Raw genomic sequence first — 19,363 nt, forward strand, 5'->3', positions numbered from 1 at the left:
CACATGGTGGGACTAATGGCTCCAGCAGCATATGTAGCAGAGGATGGCCTGGTTGATCATCAATGGGAAGAGAGGGCCTTGGCCCTGTGAAGGTTCTATGCCCCAGTGTAGGGGAATTCCAGGGCCAGGAAGTGGGAGAGGGTGGGTTGGTGAGCAGGGAGAGGGGGGATTGGACAGGGCTTTTTTTGTTTTTGTTTTTATTTTATTTTTTCTTTTTTTGAGGGGAAAGTGGGAAAGGAGATATCATATGACATGTAAATAAAGAAAATATCTAATAAAAATAAATTAATTTAAAAAAAGGTTTTTAAGTTTGATGAAGTTCAACTTATCTATCTTGTACTTTATTTTTTTTAAAGATTTATTTATTTATTTTATGTATATGAGTACACTGTAGCTATCTTTAGAAACACCAGAAGAGGGCATCGGATCCCATTACAGGTGGTTGTGAGCCACCATCTGGGAATTGAACTCAGGACCTCTGGAAGAGCAGTCAGTGCTCTTAACCGCTGAGCCATCTCTCCAGCCCCCTATCTTGTCCTTTAGACATGTTTATCTAGGACATGTCTGCCAACATCACAAAGACTTACTGCTTTTTTTTTCCTTTTCGGAGTTTTAGCTCTTATATTTAGGTCTCTGATTCATTTCTATCTAGTAGAAGAGAGCTAACTTCATTGATTGGCATGTGGATATTCATACTCATCTATTTTTGTTTTAAGCTTAATTTAGTGTTTCTAGGCAAGGTTCTCTGTACCAAGAGAAAGCAATTTAGGTAATCTGATGCCAAAAGAAGGGGCGTGTACTAGTAGTAAAGAGATAGCTGGGCCTCACAGATATTGCAAGAAGATTCTGGATTACTTTCTTCTACATTTTCCCTCCATCTACATTTTCTCTTTGTGGACCATCTCTTCCTGTTTCTATCAATACAAAGGTAAAAAATGGCTATGGATAGGTTTTAGGTCCTTATAACTTCTAATTAAGACTGGCTGTTATTCCCTCGTCATAATCCCCAGGAAGCTCAAATGGTCCAGCCAAAGTCTATTTTCATCCTTGATCCTATTACATGTGGTTAAAGGAGGGATGGCTGCACGTAGGACACATCCATCACTGCGGGAGAAGCACTGAGCCTGTCAGAGATAGGTAAGGTCTCAGAGAGGTGGGCTTCCAACAGCTGGGCAGACTTGTCCCTCCTGCAAGCATCTCTTTGCTTAAAATCTCTTAGAAAACAGACCATGCAAAGAAAACAAAGGAGATTTTACTACAACAGCAAAAAATTATTATAAAGAACAATTCAGATGTTAAAAATATTAAATTTCATTTTTTGACAGTTAAATTACCTGAAAGGCACAATTACTGGCAGTAAAACATTAATGTTTGCAATAATGAGAGACTGTGACTTTGCTCCTATGTAGCTGACTGCTCAAAGTCATAGACACTGAACCAGTAAGACCTTTAAAAACTGTTTTAAAACACTCTATGGTTTAGATACTAAGTAGTTTCCAAAAAGGTTTGTGTGAAGGCTTGGCCCAGAGTTTGAGGTACTATAAATAGGTAATTACATGATCAGGGTGCTACGTTCACCATGAATTATGAGGTATTAGGAAGGCTGATGGAGAATGCGGGTCACTGGATGCAAGTCTGTGAGTGGTGTATCTCATCTCTGAGCTCTCCTGTCATTCTGTTTCCTGATATGCTTGCTCTGACATCAGCAACTTTGATCATCCATATCCTCCTGCAGCCACAATACCTTTTCTCACCACAGGGTCACCGCAAGAGCAATAGACCATGAACTAAGACCTCTGAAAATGTGAGCCAAAATAAGTCCTTCCCCTGTATTTTCTCATTAGTGCATTTATTGATTCAGGTTTTCCTTTAGAAACAGGGTCTCATGTAGCCCAGGATGGCCTTAAACTTGCTATTTTGGAGCCTAAGACTGGCTTTGAACTTCTGATCCTCCTGTTTCTGCCTCTTAAATACTGCAGCTGTTCTGGGATTAAATACCCCACCGCACCCCACCTGCTCCAGGTAGGGTTAATCCCAGGGCCTTGTGCATACTGGGCAAGGACTTTACCACTGAGCTGTATTATATATATCTTAACCTTTCCTTCTTTAAAACTGTTTGTCTCAGGCATCTGTCATAGCCAGATAACCAATAGAACGTTATCTTTAAAACTCCTAAGACTTGATACAGGTAAGAACTGTCAGACTTAGAGATGAAGCAGCTTCCCCAGGTTCAATCACAGTTAAGTAGCAGAGTTGAAAACACATGGCTTTGTTAAAAACAAGTACGCAGAACTCAACACACGATTCCAGCAAATGACACTTAAGATTCAGGCTAATCATCTCAGTAAACTAGTACAAGTGGAAAAAAGAAAGCATCACTCATGGGACCCTCTACTTAATTAGATCTTGGCACTTGTTTTCACTGTTATACCACCCAATACCTCAAGTCTGCCACAGGAGTTTCCCAATCCATCTACGCAAAGTAGTTAGCATGTATTAGTAAGCCTCTAACCTACTACTTCAGCAGAATGTACCAAAAATAGTCTGAACATCAGGCACAGTGGCACACAGCTTTAATCATAGCATTTAGGAGACAGAGGATGGGGAAAAGGAAGGTGAGTATGGGGCCAGTCTGCCTTACATAGTAAATTTCAGGCAAATTTGAGCCATGTAGCATGAACCTGTCTCAAAGCAGAATATTCATCTGCAACTTTCTTTCTTAATGTTTTTTTCCCAATGCAGCTTTTCCTAGCAATAAACTTTTACTCTATATGCACGTCTCTAGCTGTAACTTTTGTTTAAGCAGTTTGTAATTCCAGAGAATTTCTAAATATTCCTAATTGATGGTCTTAGGCTAGTATTACACACACAGCATAAAGGCAATTTCCTCACAACTCTTTAAAAGATTATGGCTTTGTATTGATAGGTAAATAACAACTAAATCTTATTAGGAATATTTTTCACAACTAACAAATTATCCGCCTATGCTCTAACACTTGTTAGAAACCAGCCCCTTAACCAGCAGTGCACTCATTTACCTGAGCTTATTTACCTTACTTCCTTATTTACCTGTGCTTACACTTGTAACAACTCAGATAAAGGAAAAGCACATTAGTTTTGATCCTTAATTCCAGAAATAAATTGTTTTCTTACAGTAAACTGCTTTCAACAACAACAAAAAAATTAAATTTTATTTCTACGGTTCAAATTTTTAAGTAATGTAACACATTAATATAGACTCTAACATGAATGTATTTAGAGTCTCTTCTTTAAAAAGATGTTTTTGTTTGTTTGTTTTTTAAGAGAGGGTCTCACTATGTAGCCATGACTTGATCTCTAAAACCCAGAGACCCCTTGCCTCTGCCTCCAGAGTACTAGGACTAAAAGGTATGAGCCATGATGCTCAGCCCATCAGGGCCCGTCAGGATGACATTTCAGCAGCAAACTTCTAGCGTTTTTGTTGTTGTTTGTTTTAAACCCTTGGTGCTAGATAAAATTTTTTATCAGACCTGGTCTAGTCTGGACTGAGCTTATACTAGACTCAGCTAGAACAAACCAAATCTAGTCATATATCAGTTAGCCAAAAGTAAGGGATTAAATTTTCCAAGAACTCACGAGAATGAGAGACAATCTCTAATTCTAACTGGCATGATAAGGTAGTTGCTGCCTTCTGCTTTAACCTTCAGAAAAGATGTAGCCAGGGACCCCATGTGGCAGAACAAAAGACTCAAATCCTCCAAGTTGTCCTCTGACATATATGTGTGTGTGTGTACACACACATAGGGCGGGGCATGCTCATGAGCACTAAATATCCCTCCTCAAAAGACTAAACCAAAACTCCAAAAAATCTCAAACTTAAACAACAAAATAACAAACCATCTAATCAATAAAAAGCCACAGAATTAAATAAATATTTCTCAAAGGAAGAAATACAAACAGCTAACAAATATTTTAAAAAGTTGTACACACACTTAGATAACAGAGGAATAAAAAAATTAAAACTATGGCAATTACCTTCACCCGAGTCAGAATGTTATCCTGAACAACACTCTAGGAGAGGGGAAAAAATATCTCAATTTTGCTACAGCCTTGTTCCTCTTGAACACTGAAACATATGTACCGTAAGAATGAGGGAAATTTAAAAGCTATCTAAATACCAACTTAACGTCAGATGTGCAAATCATAATGCAAAAACATATGCAACATTAAAAAGTGGAAATTATGACTTCAAAATTTACTAATCTTATACTAATGGCCCCTAATGATAGTTAACTATATAGAAAGTCCAGAAAAAATAATTCAAAAGTGTGATTATAAATGTGTACATAGAAACAAAAATGCTGTAACTATTCCTTTATTCATTTTATTTTTTAATATATAATTATATCTTCCACCCCTTGTCTTTCCCCACATGAATACCTTCTATATATCTGCCTTTGCTTGATCTTGATCTTAAATTCATGACCTTTCTCTTTAATTGTTATTGTTGTGCATATATGTTATATGTAACACCTGCTCCATTTAGTGTTACTTGTATGTATACTTCAGGACTTACAGTACAAAATAACCAATCAAGGGACTTGTCCCTGGAGAAGACTGTTTTGTCATTTGCAGCATTCTTTAGTTGGCTGTAGTTCTTCATCCAGGGACTATGAGATCTCTCCCTTCCATGTGAGATCTGAACAAAAGAAACACTGCAACCCCCATGCACGCACACATCCAGAAACACTGAAAAAAAGCTCAGCAAGTTGGGGCTGGAGAGATGGCTCAGCGGTTAAGAGCACTGACTGCTCTTGCAGAGGTCCCGAGTTCAAATCCCAGCAACTACATGGTGGCTCACAACCATCTGTAATGGGATCTGATGCCCTCTTCTGTTGTGTCTGAAGAGAACTACAGTGTACTCACATACATAAAATAAATAAGTAAATCTTTAAAAAAAAGAAAGAAAGAAAAGAAAGCTCCGCAAGTCAAAGAAAAGGCCCCAAGGGGAGCCCTAGCAGAGTATCAGGATGTGAAGACAAGAGAGAGGTATTTTTTCAAAAGATAGAGACAATTACAAAGATGTATTAATAAGGAAACACAAACAAAACATTTGTGATCTATAGGACACTGAAAATACTAAATTCATGAATCACAGACACAAGAGAGAACTGAACACAAAAGGTACAAAAAACATTTTTAATAAAATTCAAAAAAGGGGTAAGGTATCCTTATTTGTAGATTATATGATTTTATATAAAATACACTGAAGATTCTAAGGGAGAACTGGTCAGTAAAGTAGCAGACAATAAAATTCACACAAAAATCAGTAGCCTTCCTATGTGTCACAATAAACATGGTGAAGAAAAGAGAAACAAACCTCTGACAGATAGCATGAAGTAGAGCAATGTTGTTGTAGAAGACATGGGAGGGGCTCTAGACAGAAAAGGCTACAGACGGCTCCAGGAATCTTCCATGAAAGAAATTTTATGTGGTAGAAAAGAAAAAACTCCAGGGGTGCCCTTTTTGGAACTCCTCCCTCCTCAGGAGTCTTTCAACTTGTTTTAAATATATGTTTGTCCTGTTCAAAACAGGAAGACGCAAAGAATAAAGAAACACAGTAGAGGCAGGAGCTCAACTGCTTCCGAGCTAGGGAGCAGCAGCCTCCTCGGAACCATGGAGCTGACTCACAGCTCATGGACTCAGCAAAAGACAAGCGTCAAATTCTCCAGAATATAAAATCGAAAAAAAGAATTTTACTGTTGAAAAATATGTCCTCATCAGAATACTTTGTCCATGGTACTAAAAAGGCAAATAAGCGCCACAAAAGCTTTAAATTGTGGGAAAATAAGTGGATGTAAAAAAATAACTTCTTGTATGTGCTTAGAATAGTTCTAATGTCTTCCAATATGCCAAAATACTGACCTTTTATACACCTTTGGATGTTATGGCTATATTCAAAGATTTACTTAAGACAAATTTTGGGCTGGTGAGATGGCTCAAGGGCTAAGAGCATTGGCTGCTCTTCCAGAGGTCAAGAGTTCAATTCCAGGCAACCACAGGGTGCTTCACAACCATCTATAGGGAGATCTGATGCCCTCTTCAGGTAGGCAGATATATATGCAGCAGAGCACATATACATTAAATAAATAAAAATTAAAATAAAAAATTTTTAAAAAAGACAAATTTCTTAGTCCAGAATTTTTGAAACAGCATTACAACAGAGTTTTCAATGAATATGAGAAATTATTTCATTAGAAAACTGTATGCCAAAGCAAGAATCACTGAAGCTTTTTTTTTTTTTTTTTTTTTTTGAGACAGGGTTTCTCTGTGTATCCCTTGGCTGTCCTGGAACTCACTCACTCCGTAGACCAGGCTGGTCTCAAACTCAGAAATCTGCCTGCTTCTGCCTCCCAAGTGCTGGGATTAAAGGCGTGCGCCACCACCACCCAGCTCACTGAAGCTTCTTAATAGAGATAAGATACAACTTTATAATTAAATGACATTAGTAGTAAATCTGAGGACCTTAAATAAATGACAAATCTGTAACACAAAAGTTGTAACATCTAGTTTGGGGCATTTTATATTTTCAATGTCTCTATGGCCAACCCCTAAAAGATGCAGTCCATCTTGGACATACTTAAGACCCAAACCTCTCATCTAGTTCTTTGGCAAATTTCAGAGCAGGACCACAGACAGACAGTTTAACAGTGAGAAAAAGAAAGACCCACTTAAACAGATTTGAAGAGACTAGCTCAGCAAAATGCCAACTATACAATAAACAACTACAAGCCTCAATCCAAATTCAGCATTTTCTGCAAGCTCTTTACCTTTGTGCCTCTCTTTCATTTTGTCTGTTTAGTACAGATCAGACTGCAAGTGCTGCTGCTTGCACACTAGAGCATACATAGTCTTTCTCCAGACCTTTGGATCATGGCAGAATTCAAAGACTCCGTTAGCTATAGGGCTTCTGAACAAAGCTGGGTTCATGAAGCAAAGACATAGATGCGAGCTGTATAGAGAAGAGGGCGCTGATCATGGCAGGCAACACCTATATTCATGTAGTCCATATTGGAAAAGACATTACAGTATGGCAGGCAGCAGCACATACCTGAGATCCTAGAGTGACAATGCCTGTCTTGGCGGAAGGAAGTCAGTGCACAAAGAGCTCTGTTGGAAATCTGAGGGGAACTATGTCTACAGGTGAGCTTTTGGAGCAGATAAAGCTGATGTGAAAATTTCTTAATACTGAAACTTAGCAACTTCCTGAAAATGTGCTTTCACATGGTCCTAAAGAAATGTGGCCGGGCAGTGGTGGCGCACGCCTTTACTCCTAGCACTTGGGAGGCAGAGGCAGGCGGATCTCTGAGTTCGAGGCCAGCATGATCTACAGAGTGAGTTCCAGGACAGCCAGGGCTACACAGACAAACCCTGTCTCGAAAAAACAAAACAAAACAAAAAACAAAAAGCAAAAAAGAAAAGAAAAAAGAAAAAACAAGTGTGTGTGTGTGTGTGTGTGTTTACAGTTTCCCAGAACTCTTTGACATGTGATTTTCCTGAGACTGTGGACCTGGATATTCTGAAGGGCATTTGTTTTGTAAAACAGTAGAGCTAGTAATGATACTGTGTATCATATTTCAACTCCACTTACAGGTTTTCTCTTCTAATTCTCAAAATAACCATTTCTTTCTAATGGTTTCCTGTGTACAGAAAAGGAATTACTGTATAGTCCATTGCTGTTACCTAATGCTGAGTTTCTGCGAAGCCTGAAACCAACCAACCAACCAAACAAACAAACAAAACCAAGAATGCTTACATATAATTAAAATGCTTCCGATTACAGAATTAAAAGCAAACACCCCTTTGTATTCAATTGTTTATAGGATGCCATGTAAGATGGAACTACTGGAGCTTAGCTTTCTACACTTTCTTACATAATATTGGTCTTATCCATTAAAATTACTCTTAGCTTTGGCAGATCTATGAATGATGCAGATTATGCTAAAATCGTGCTGATTTCTGTGTGTGTGTGTGTGTGTGTGTGTGTGTGTGTGTGTGTGTGTGTGTAAGGGGCTTTGTAGGGGTTCTTCCTTAAATTATCCCAGCATAACAGGCATGACATGTAATAATTAAACTCTGGCTTTTCTTAGGAAGAGTTTCTAACCATAAGTGTTCAACGTGGAAATTTAAAAGCCTTGTGGTGGTCTGAATGAGAGTGACCCTCATATGCCCATACATCCGAATGCTTGGTTCCAGCGGGAGACCTGTTTGGGAAGGATTACGAGATATGGCTTTGCTTGAGGAGTGTGTCACTAGCGGGCTTTGAGGCTTGGTCATGCCCAGCCTCTCACTCTGCCTCCTACTTGCAGACAAGATTTAAAGTCCCAGCTACTGCTCCAGAGCCAGGTGCTGCTGTCACACTCCCTACCTTGATGGTCATGGGCTCACCTCTGAAACTGTATCCACCCCCCAATTACAAGCTTTATTTTATAAATCTGGCCATGGAGTGTCTTCACAGCAACAGAGAAATAACTAAGATAGCTCTGTGTAAATTATTATACAGTTAATTATTAGTATTCAAAAGTAATTGGAAGGCTCAAATGGTGGTGGGATGGCTCAAAGGGTAAAATAACTTCTGTGTAAAGTTGAAGACTTGAACTTGATCCTGGCTTCGAAAACTGTCCTCTGACTTCACATGTACACTGTGGTATGATTGTGCACATGAGTACATGTGCAAACATTAATAAATAAACTAATTAAAAGTATTTTTAAAAGGTAACCAATTTTTCTGGTGACCTCAACAAGGAACATCTCCAAGTCTGTATCTATATAAAATTATTTGAATGACAGCTGTCTATTTTGGTGACATGCAAATTACAAGTAACAACTACACAGAGTACATACCATTGCCGATTCAACATAGCAATTAAGAAATCTACATAATTATTCTTTGCTATCCTATTTAACTAAATTACTCATTGGGCAGTAAAACAAACCTTTAAACAGGTGTTCTAGCAAGACCTGAGGTCTCCTTCAACAGGTATAAGTCAGAAAATACAGACATATTTTATTTTTTTTAATTTAAATGAACGCCTACCATACTTTTTTTTGAGGCAGTCTTTACTGGAATCTATGAAAAATAATTCATGATTTGAATAGAAATAGAAAAAACATTCTGATGCTGAAATAATTGCTTAGATAAGCTGGGCAGAGTTAAGCATTCTAGATTTCGTGTTCTGGTGCTGTACCCTGTGAAAACAACAAAATGGAATGTCTCCTTGCTGAACTAGTTCTTAGAATGCCAAACAACAAAACAGCTTCCACTTTGGCAATCATAGGGTAGCATTAGAGATTTTCATAAGGAAGATGTGGGCGTGTGATGTGCCAAAGAAAACACAGCATGTTACTACTGTACTAGCAGCTGAAGACAGGTAAGACTTTCTGGTTTTGTCTTTAAACAAACTAATGTTAACACAAAGTTGAAAAGTTGCATTTTAAGTATGATCATGTAATACACTTATACTTAAATTACTGCACTGGAAGTGGTTTCTTTTTACATTATAAACGTTTGATTTTACTTCAGACAGTTATTTAATATATTTTTTAACACATTAACAAATGTGGTAGGGCTAGGGAGCTGGCTCAGTGGGTACAAGCATTTGCTGTGGAGCCCCAACAGCCTTAGTTCAAGCTGGAAGGAGAGAACAGACTCCCCAAACTGCCCTCTGACCTCCACATATGCACCGTGGAATATATGTGGCATGCAATACATGTGTACACATACACACACTAAATAAGAATTATTAAATATGTGAGAGATGTATATAGTGATTATTTATTACTATCATAGAAGCATCTTCATTCTGAGGAAAAATGAATTTATTAAAATAGCAGACTTTGTAATTTAAAGTAAAATTTTGTTGAAAAACTTTAAAAAGGCACACAGGGCTGGTGAACTGAGTCACCACTTCAGAGCGCTTCCTGCTCTATCAGAGGATCAGAGTTTGCATCCCAGCATCCACATAAGGTGGATGTGGAGTAAAACCTGTAACTCCAGCTCCAAAGGACCTGATGTCTACTTCTAGCTTCCTTTGGTACCCATATATACAAAGACATGCGTACATAAAATAAAACTTAAAAAAAGAAAAATAACAAATGCTGGCAAGGATGTGGGCAAACTAGCACAGTCACTGCTAAAATCAGCACACAGGTTTCTCAGGACACTAAAATAGATCTCCATATGGCCATCTGTATTTTCCTAGTGATTTACCCAAAGAACCCATCAACATATCACAGAGATAATTCCACATCAATATTTATTATAGCACTGTTTAAACAGCTTAGTTTTAAATCCAACCTTGGGTAAAGAAAATGTGTTATTTATAAACTGGTTATCCAATAGCAAATGGTCAGTCCTGAAAACATGTATACAAGTAACATTAGGTAGACTGAGCAAGTTATATTTATGAATATAGATGTGTGTGAACATCCATATATGAATGTAACAACAGTAAAGAAAAAGAATGCTATTAACTTGAAAGAGAGTAAGGAGGCATATATGGGAGGGCTTGGAGGGAGGAAATGGAAGGGAGAAATGATGAAGTTATTATTCGTTATTAGATTATTGTATAATCTCAAAAATGAAAGAAAACTTACAACATCTAACAAAAAGAAAGTGTGGTATATACATAATGGAATTATTTTTCAGCATGAAAAATAATGAAGCCATGTCATTTATAGAAAAATAGATGCAACTGGAGAAAATGAGTTAAGTCAACATTGGAAGAACAAATATTGTATCTTTTCTTTCTTTGGTTCCTAAACTTTACACTGATACATAAAATCATGTATAAGCTGGGCAGTGGTGGCGCACGCCTTTAATCCCAGCACTTGGGAGGCAGAGGCAGAGGCAGGCAAATTTCTGAGTTCGAGGCCAGCCTGGTCTACAGAGTGAGTTCCAAGACAGCCATGGCTACACAGAGAAACCCTGTCTCAAAGAAACCAAAATAAATAAATAAAGTATATAGTGACATGGCAGTAAAAGTAAAACTGTCTAGGGGATCAGTGGGAGGGAGAATGGTGAGAAATTAGAGGGCAGGAAGGTATAAGGGGTAAAATATGTTGACCCCTATGTATGTGTGTATGTGTATATATATACACATATATATATATGTATATATATGTGTGTGTATGTGTGTGTGTGTATGTATGTATACACACACACACACACACTACTATGGACAAAGAATATACACAATGAATAATATAAAAAAAGAAATCAAATGCAAAGTAAATTTAAATTCAGATCAGGGCACTGTATTAACTGTTCCTAGGCACATGCATGTAAGCACACTGAGAATCAGAGGGCCTGCCAGGTGTGGCGTATACCTCTAGTTTCAGCACTCAGGAATAGAGGCCGGTAGATCTCCATGAGTTCAAGGCCAGCCTGGTAACAAGTTCCAGGATAGCCAGGGATAAATACAAAAACCCCATCTCAAAGAAAACGAGCCAAACAAGCAAACAAATCACAGGTCTAACAGCACAAGCCATCAATTCTAATCCTTACCGTCTCATAAGAAATGTTATACTTTTAAGGGAGATAGAGGCAGAGTTGTTCAGGTCTCAAACGAACCTTTCTGAGTCCCATTAAGTAAAAAAAGTATGCCCAGGGCCTGAAAACATGCATGCATGCTAAACTATAGAAGAAAGTGAAAACTATAGCTTTCAAACATATTCATATTCTCAACACACAGAGAAGTTCTTTGAAACATTTTAGTGACTTCTCTCATGTACGACTCATATAAACTCATGGAAGGTAGTAATATAAAGATTTCATTTAAAAAAATGATACTGATTTTCAGTAGAACTGGAAAAAAATCCCATGGAGTCATATATAAGTCTTTTAATACCAGCTAACAAGAACTCAGGGCTTCAAAGTATAAAACCTTCTAAAAATCATGCTGACCCCAATTCACCCATAACACTTTAAATAAAAAAAATTCACAGCACTCAGGAAGTAGAGATGAGGCAGAACTTTGTAAATTCAAGGCAATCTGGTTTACATAGCAAGTTCCAGGACAGCCAGAGTTACATAGTGAGACGTTATCTTAAAAAAAATCATAAGTCAACAAGAATGTGATTTAATTCTATTTACTTAAAATACGTTTTTAAATGTTAACAAATTCAGATAAATTGAAATCATGTAACTTTTCTCATCATAATGCAATAAAAGTTAAAAAAAGAAAAAAAAACAAAAAAAATCATAAGTCAAAAGTTGATAGTGAACTTTACATCATCATGTTTTCAAAGTATTTAGTTAAAAATAACCAAATATGTTACATATATCTCAAATAAAGATTCATTCTTTTAGTCATGAGCACCTAGAAGAACATATTGAATCAGAGTTATTTCTATCTGACCTCTTTGAAACTGCAAAGAATGGTAATTTCATACAGTTCGATAAAGAAAAAAAAAAAGCATTTTCTTAGTTGCCAGGATGCAAGAGAAAACCAAGCTCCCTGGCTCTTGATAAAACTTAACAAACTTGGGCTGTGTGTTTGCAGGCACAGAGGTGGTCATAAGCAAATAACCAAATACCACACTAAAATACTACATAGTTCAGAGGATAATTCAAAAAGTTAAGGAAACAGAGACTATATGACAATTGCTATATCACACTGGTGGTCAGAAATCTCAGTGTTAATATTACAATGGTACACTACAAGAGATTCTCAGTTTGTTCTATAATGACAAAATCTGGTTATCAACCTAAGTTAGCATAACAACCACTGCCCTGACTAAACTTGCAACCAGTCTATACTGAGTAAGTCCATGCCATCAAAATCCCCATTGCTGTTACTGTTCTCATGTCACATGCAACCCAAGTTTAAGAAAACAGCTTGCTGTAGTTTATATCCGAAATGATCCCCAAAGACACATGTAAAGTTTTGGTCCCTGCCTGTGACTGCTGAAAGATGGCAGACCCTTTATGAAGAAAGGCCTACTTGAGAGGAAGTAAGATTACTGAGGGCTCACCCTAAAGAAACTTCTTAAGAGCCTCTAAAACTCCTGTTTTGCTTCTTCTCCTTTTTAAATTTCCTTTATTTCATCCTATGACTGTTTGGCTTGAATATAAGTATGTGTCCCATGTGTATGCCTGGTCCCTGGGAGGCCAGAAGAGGGCACTCTATCTCTTGGAACTGGAGTTAGCAATGGCTGTGAGCCACTACATAGAGCTAGGAACCAAGCCTGGGTCCTCTGTAGGAGCAAAAAGTGCTCTTAACCACTACCCAGCTCTGCAGCCTGATTTGCATCTTGACAGCTGTGAGAGAAGTTGCTTCTTCTACCAATGCTTCCACCACAGTGCTGCCTTGTCAGAGGCCCAAGAGCAATGGGACAGCTGACCAAAAGCTGAAATACTGCAAACTGTAAACCAAAACAAACCTTTCTTTCATATGAACTGGTTATCTCACTTTATCGGAGATAGAAAACTAACTCTCACACTAACTTTTTAATCGTTTTCAGCCTAAGAAAGATTTCTATTTCAGACCATGTACAAAGTCAAACAATTCTTCTTACATCTTCTGCAGAACCTGGGACATCACGACGCCATTCGTTAAATCTTCCACGGTCTGGCATGGTGTAGCCACATTGAAGGTCTGGATCTGAAGGAAGAGAAGATCTAACGGTTAACTAAATAAGTAGATTAAGATTTTTAAAGTTTTTACATTTGTGATTATCTCATCTTGGGGACTGAAAACAAATTTAAAAGATAATCATAAATTTTTCCCCATACAGGTAAATGAGAAATTGTTGTAGACACTGGCTGACTTCTCATCATATTACTCACACAGATGAGGGCCTAAGAAGATGATTCAGTGCTTCTACCAGTGATGACTGTCTCAAGAATAAAAAGGGCAACAAGATATTTGTTGGAGAGCAGGATAATTTCTTATTAATGTGAACGTTTCTGATGCATCACTTACTGTAGCAGCCATTACTTAGGAGAATAGTTTCTCATTTTGTTATTACTGTGTGAGTGCAGGTATTTGTGCCACCATATGTATGTGGAGGTCAATATAGAAGTTGGTTCTCTCCTTCTACCATGTGGGTTCAAGGGACATGTGGGTTCAAGAGACTTGGTGATAGGCACCTTTATTGGCTGAGCCACCCCACCAGGCCAGAAATAAGTCTTAAGGGCTATGTAATGGGCAATGGAAGACAGAGAGTAGTGATACAAAGAATTAAGTGTCTGAGATAAACATTAACCACTGAACTTAAAAATATGGAATCTATTCCTATTATGTAGAATAAATGTATTACTTAAGCAAGCCAGGTTGAGATTTCTGGTACTCATTGGCAAACCTATCTTTATATGGATATAGAATTCATATCATCATAGTGTCGTCATTATGTTGGATACTCATTTCATTTTAATTTTAATATATTGAATTAGAACCACCTCTGTATTAGTTATGAGAAGTTTAAGAAACGAACCTAAGCAGGGCTTAGGGGCACACACCTGTAATTCCAGCATTTGGAAAGTGAAGGTAGAAAGAAGTTTAGTGGTTCAAGGCCATCTGAGACCAAAAAAGAAAAAAAAAAAACAAGCATAGCTTACAGTGATAACCAGTAGTCCAATCTGGATTTAAAAGGAAATAAACCACTGAGGATGGATGAAGGCAATCCTGGCACAGAGCTTTTAAGGTACTGTGTAAGCATTGTGGGATGCATGGGCAAAGATTTCAGCTTAGACGATGGTATGTTATAGGGATGAGACAGAGCCTCGTATGGATAGGTGGGAATTATAGGAAGAAGCAGAACAGAGAGGAATATAAAATGTGTGAAAGACAGACCTACAGAAAGAAGTATTGTTTGGCAAGACTCAATAAGCCACACTGGAATTTATCCTAAGAGTAACGGTAGTTTGTATGAAGGAAACACTGGAGGGACAGATGCAGGGGACTCTGCTGCGGCAGCTTGTAACCCTGACAAGGCAGCAACAATGGAAACACTGAGATAACACCCAGGTGGCCACCTATCTTTTTTTTAATTATTGGGCTAGGGAAAAAAAAAGCCAGATTAATGTATATATTCATTTTAAAGTTTTTTTTTAAATATACATTGCCAAATAAATCATGAAGCAATTTACTGTTATTAAAATGAGTGAATATCTGCTTCTTTGTACCATACCATCCATAAAAGTCAGAGTCTCATGTAGCCCAAGCTACCCTCCAACTCATTATGTCTCAGAGGTCACGGTGACCTTGAGCTCCTGATTCTCCTGCCTCTATTCCTAAGTGCTGAGAGAGTATCTATTATCAGTAGAGTTATAACTTACTATTAGGACAGAAGTCTTCCAGCTACTGAGTAGGCTGAGGCAAGAGGCCTCTAAACTCAATGTCAGCCCTGAGATACAATGAGACTCCGTGGGGTGCGGGAATATAAGAAAATAAATAAAGGGCACAAATGAAACAAGTGAGCATTATCTCAGGTCTGGATTTAAACTTTAGTCTACCTGCAACTGCCTCCATACTGGTTAAGTTTAACAAAAGAAAGCTCCTGTTTTCATTCTATGGGTGCTAAATGAATAGCCCATTTAAAAGTGATCTGTTTTTGTAGGTTTATATATGAAGGTGGGGGGAACAGTGCCAATCACATATTACACCTTACTCACTTGGTACACCACCTCAAAATAAGGGGCTTAGTGATTAAGCTCAATGAACAATGCTTGGAATGTAATGAATCAATTTGAATCCCTTGTTTTACTTCTAATTTATCATACAACCTGGGATATTCTACCTCATCTCTTTTAATATAATTTTTTTTCATATAAAGACTGGGAGGGTATTAATGTTAGTGGTTTACAAACCTAGGTGTGCATTCAATCATCTGGGAAGTTTTCATTTTTGAGACATACTTCTTAGCTCCACCAAGTGAATCATACATAATCCATTGTGTTTAGGAAGCTAAAATCTCTCAACCCCTTCCCCCCCCAATATCTCTCTCTCTCTCTCTCTCTCTCTCTCTCTCTCTCTCTTTCTCTCTCTCTCTCTCTCTCTCTCTCTGTGTGTGTGTGTGTGTGTGTGTGTGTGTGTGTGTGTTGCTGGGAGATTGAACCCAGAGCCTTGCACATTCTAGGTTAAAAACTCGACTACAGAGCTATATCCCCATCTCCTTTACATTCCTACTTCCTTTGAATGTGTAGGAATGCTGTGCACAGATTCATGTCTGTGTACTACGTGCATGCGGTGCTTTCAGAGCTATCCTAATTCAGACAGCTGTGAGCTGCAATAGCAGTGCTCTGAACTGAACCTGTGTCCTCTGGAAGAGCAGCCAGTACTCTTAACTGCTGAGCAATCTCTCCTGCCTTTTTAAACTTCTCTGAAACAAGATTTGTATTAAGCTAACTAGCCTTGAACTCACTCTGTAGTTTCTACAAACTTTCAACTTGCAATCCTCTGCCTCTGCATCCCAGGTAGCTGAGATTACAGATCTGTGCAAATAAATTAATCTCTGTTAATGTATTTTAACAAATGCATCACATAATTCATATGTACCTAGGCACTAATTTTAGCATCTGGAGACCTCTAAAGTACTGACAAGGTTAAGTAATGCAAGTTCTTCTCCCTTCTGCGCCAAGCTGGAAGCGGAACCCAGGGCCTTGTCCGTGCAAGGCCAATGTTCTAGTATTGAGTTACATTCCTACTCAGGATTAGAAAATTGCCTCTGGTCAATCAGAAGAAACAACAAAATAAAAGCAGATAGTTTCATGTCTTATTTTTATTTAGTTGTTTAGACACGGAGTTTCATGTATCTGAGGATGGCCTGAAACTCACTATCAAAGACAAGGATGGCCTTAAACTCCCCAATCCTCCTGTCTCCACCTCCTGACTGGGAGAATTAGAGATTATAGGTGTGTATCACCACATCTGGCTACACATTGCTAAAATAAGGCTTTGTGCAAGCTAGGCAAGTACTTTACAATCTGGGCTACATGTTTAGTCAATAGGAAAGAATTTTAAAGAAAGAGTAATTTAACACCATCTGGTGTGTTGTCTGCTGCACCCCACATCCTTGTTCTTAGGACTTACACCTAAATTTTCATTCTGATTTTTAAGACAGAGCTTCTAAACAATTATTTTCTGTTTTATCCCTTCAGGTACATAAGTACTTATGAGAACTAGAGAACATAGACCTCTGCTTTCAGAACAGATAGATTTCAATTAATAAACGTATTCACCTATCAGGTCTGAGTTGTAACATTTCAGGATAGTAATCCAGTAAAACAGAAAGCTAACTGCACTTAACTATGTTAAAGCGCAAATTCTTCCTGGAGGGTCACAATTACATCTCTTGTAATTTCAAGACGCTCTGAGAATACACTCCAATCTCTCCCCAGGCCAGCAAAAGCACTCAAAGAGTAAAGTGTGAGATCGCCTAGAATCAGCAACTCTGGGGTTCTTTCTACTGGTTCTCTACTAGGAGTGATTTTGTTCCCTAGAAGAGTCTGGAATAGCAGGGTAAGTACTATTATTTTGTAAAAGGAAGACAGCAATGCTTCCACTAAATACCCTAAAATACACAGAGTAGTGTACCTAACAATTACAAAATTCAGTACAAAATATCAAATAGCAGTAAACTCAAAGCCCCGCTCTAAGGCAATAGATCTCAAATGTTGTCTGGAGGTTCCTAACTACACCTTGCCTGGGATTATGTCAGATCCGGTCCCAGACCTAGAAACTCTAGCCTCAGGGCCTAGCAAACTGGCTTGGTAAAGGTTCCAGGTGATGTTGATCAATGCGAATGCACGAGAACCACTGCTGGAGCCAGAAACCACCGTGCTACTCAGACTTTCCCCGAGTGCTTTAAACCTTTGTACTTCAGAAAATTCTTTATTCTCTCATTGAGGAACAAATCTGTTGGTAGGATTGGGCTAGGCAAAGGAGGGAAAATGGAGTGGGACTAGTTGTATTCCACAGGCTCCCACATAAGCGATATGAAAATAAAACGTAAGATTGCTGCATTCCGCAGAAGTGAGGCACAGCTACAATTCTTTTCCCACTAGTTTTATGCCATCATCTGATAGCATTCTCGATTCTTTCTTTTAATATATGATTTAAAACTAAGTATATGTGTCTGTTTCACCTACATGTATGTATGTGCACCACATGCATATCTGGTGCCCATGGAGATTAGACAGGGTACTGGATCATCTAGAACTGGGGCTATAGATGATTTTGAGCCACTGTGTGGGTTCTAGGAACTAAATAAATCAAGGTCCTCTACAAGGGCAACAAATCCTCTTAACTGTGGGGCCATCTCTCCAGCCCCTCTACATTCTTTCTAGTGTTCCAGTTTCTTGGGTAACTGGTTGGAATTATATAAGTCAGTTGTACAGTTAAAGCACAACACCCAGATTTAATCCTCAGCACTGTTAAAACAAATTACTAAGACCTGGGAGAATGCAATCATTTTATCATGATTCACACAGAGTTCAAGAAACTGGGCTTTAGCAGTACTGGATTGGGTTACCCTTCTTTGAGCTACTAGTCATGGGGGGATCCCATGGGTCCAAGGCTATTGATACTGGAATTAAGACCCTATTGCTAAAGACACCACATTGTTAAGCTGTGTAAGACAAAGAGAAATCAAGCTGGTATTGACCTGGAAGTTCCATCCCATGGCTAGCTCTCATAGTGCAGGATGGTGCTATGTAGGCTGCTGGGAGAGAAAATGAACAGTCTTACTCAGCTGTGAACCCTGCAAGCTACAGTGACAAATGGACTGGCAGATATATGGCCACTGATGTAACAGTGTCATCAGTGTTTGGGAGTACACAATTGTTTTCTGATTGGATCTAAGGCCCACCCTACAGGACAGACTTCATGCTTTGTGTTGTTAACTGGGCCAAGAAGACATGCTGGGTAGGTTATAGACCCTAGGAGAGAACCTACTACTTCTTTGCAACATGGACATAGTATCAAACTGCTTTCTAAATACTACCTTTATACCCACTGAATAGTGCAGTTCCCAGTCCTCCCAATAAGCAGAGCAGCTTATTTCTGAAGTAGAGGGCAATTAATATAGAGACTCAGTACAGAGAGTAAGAAATTGTGGAGTGTGTTCAACACCAATGGCACATCTATATCACAGCTCTTCCTCCTAAGACTCAAGATATCACTACAGAGGAGGGGACAGAAAGACTCTAAGAACCAGAGTTGTGGAGTGCTGCAAAGAAGTGTTTTCTGGATATCACACTGGCTACACTGAGGCTGTATGCCCAAGATCAAGTCAGCCAAAATTCTAGATGAATGGAGAAGTCATTCCTGGTGGCTGGAGGAATCAGTCTGTTTTCTTCTGGGGTGCTGTCCCTAGTAGGTTA

At 38.5% G+C, this 19,363-nt stretch overlaps 1 protein-coding gene across 2 annotated transcripts in view; it reads right to left on the reverse strand.

Annotated features, from left to right (window-relative positions):
- Hook3 (hook microtubule tethering protein 3) overlaps positions 1 to 19,363 on the reverse strand; it is an 84,506-nt gene that overhangs the window by 62,314 nt on the left and 2,829 nt on the right. For both annotated transcript variants that reach the window (XM_031339411.1, XM_031339412.1), the window contains exon 2: positions 13,558 to 13,643. In XM_031339411.1, the coding sequence (XP_031195271.1) occupies positions 13,558 to 13,643 (86 nt within the window). The remainder of the gene's footprint in view (positions 1 to 13,557; positions 13,644 to 19,363) is intronic.

The sequence above is a fragment of the Mastomys coucha genome, unplaced genomic scaffold, assembly GCF_008632895.1.
Source record: "Mastomys coucha isolate ucsf_1 unplaced genomic scaffold, UCSF_Mcou_1 pScaffold22, whole genome shotgun sequence".
Classification (NCBI taxonomy): Eukaryota; Metazoa; Chordata; class Mammalia; order Rodentia; family Muridae; genus Mastomys; species Mastomys coucha.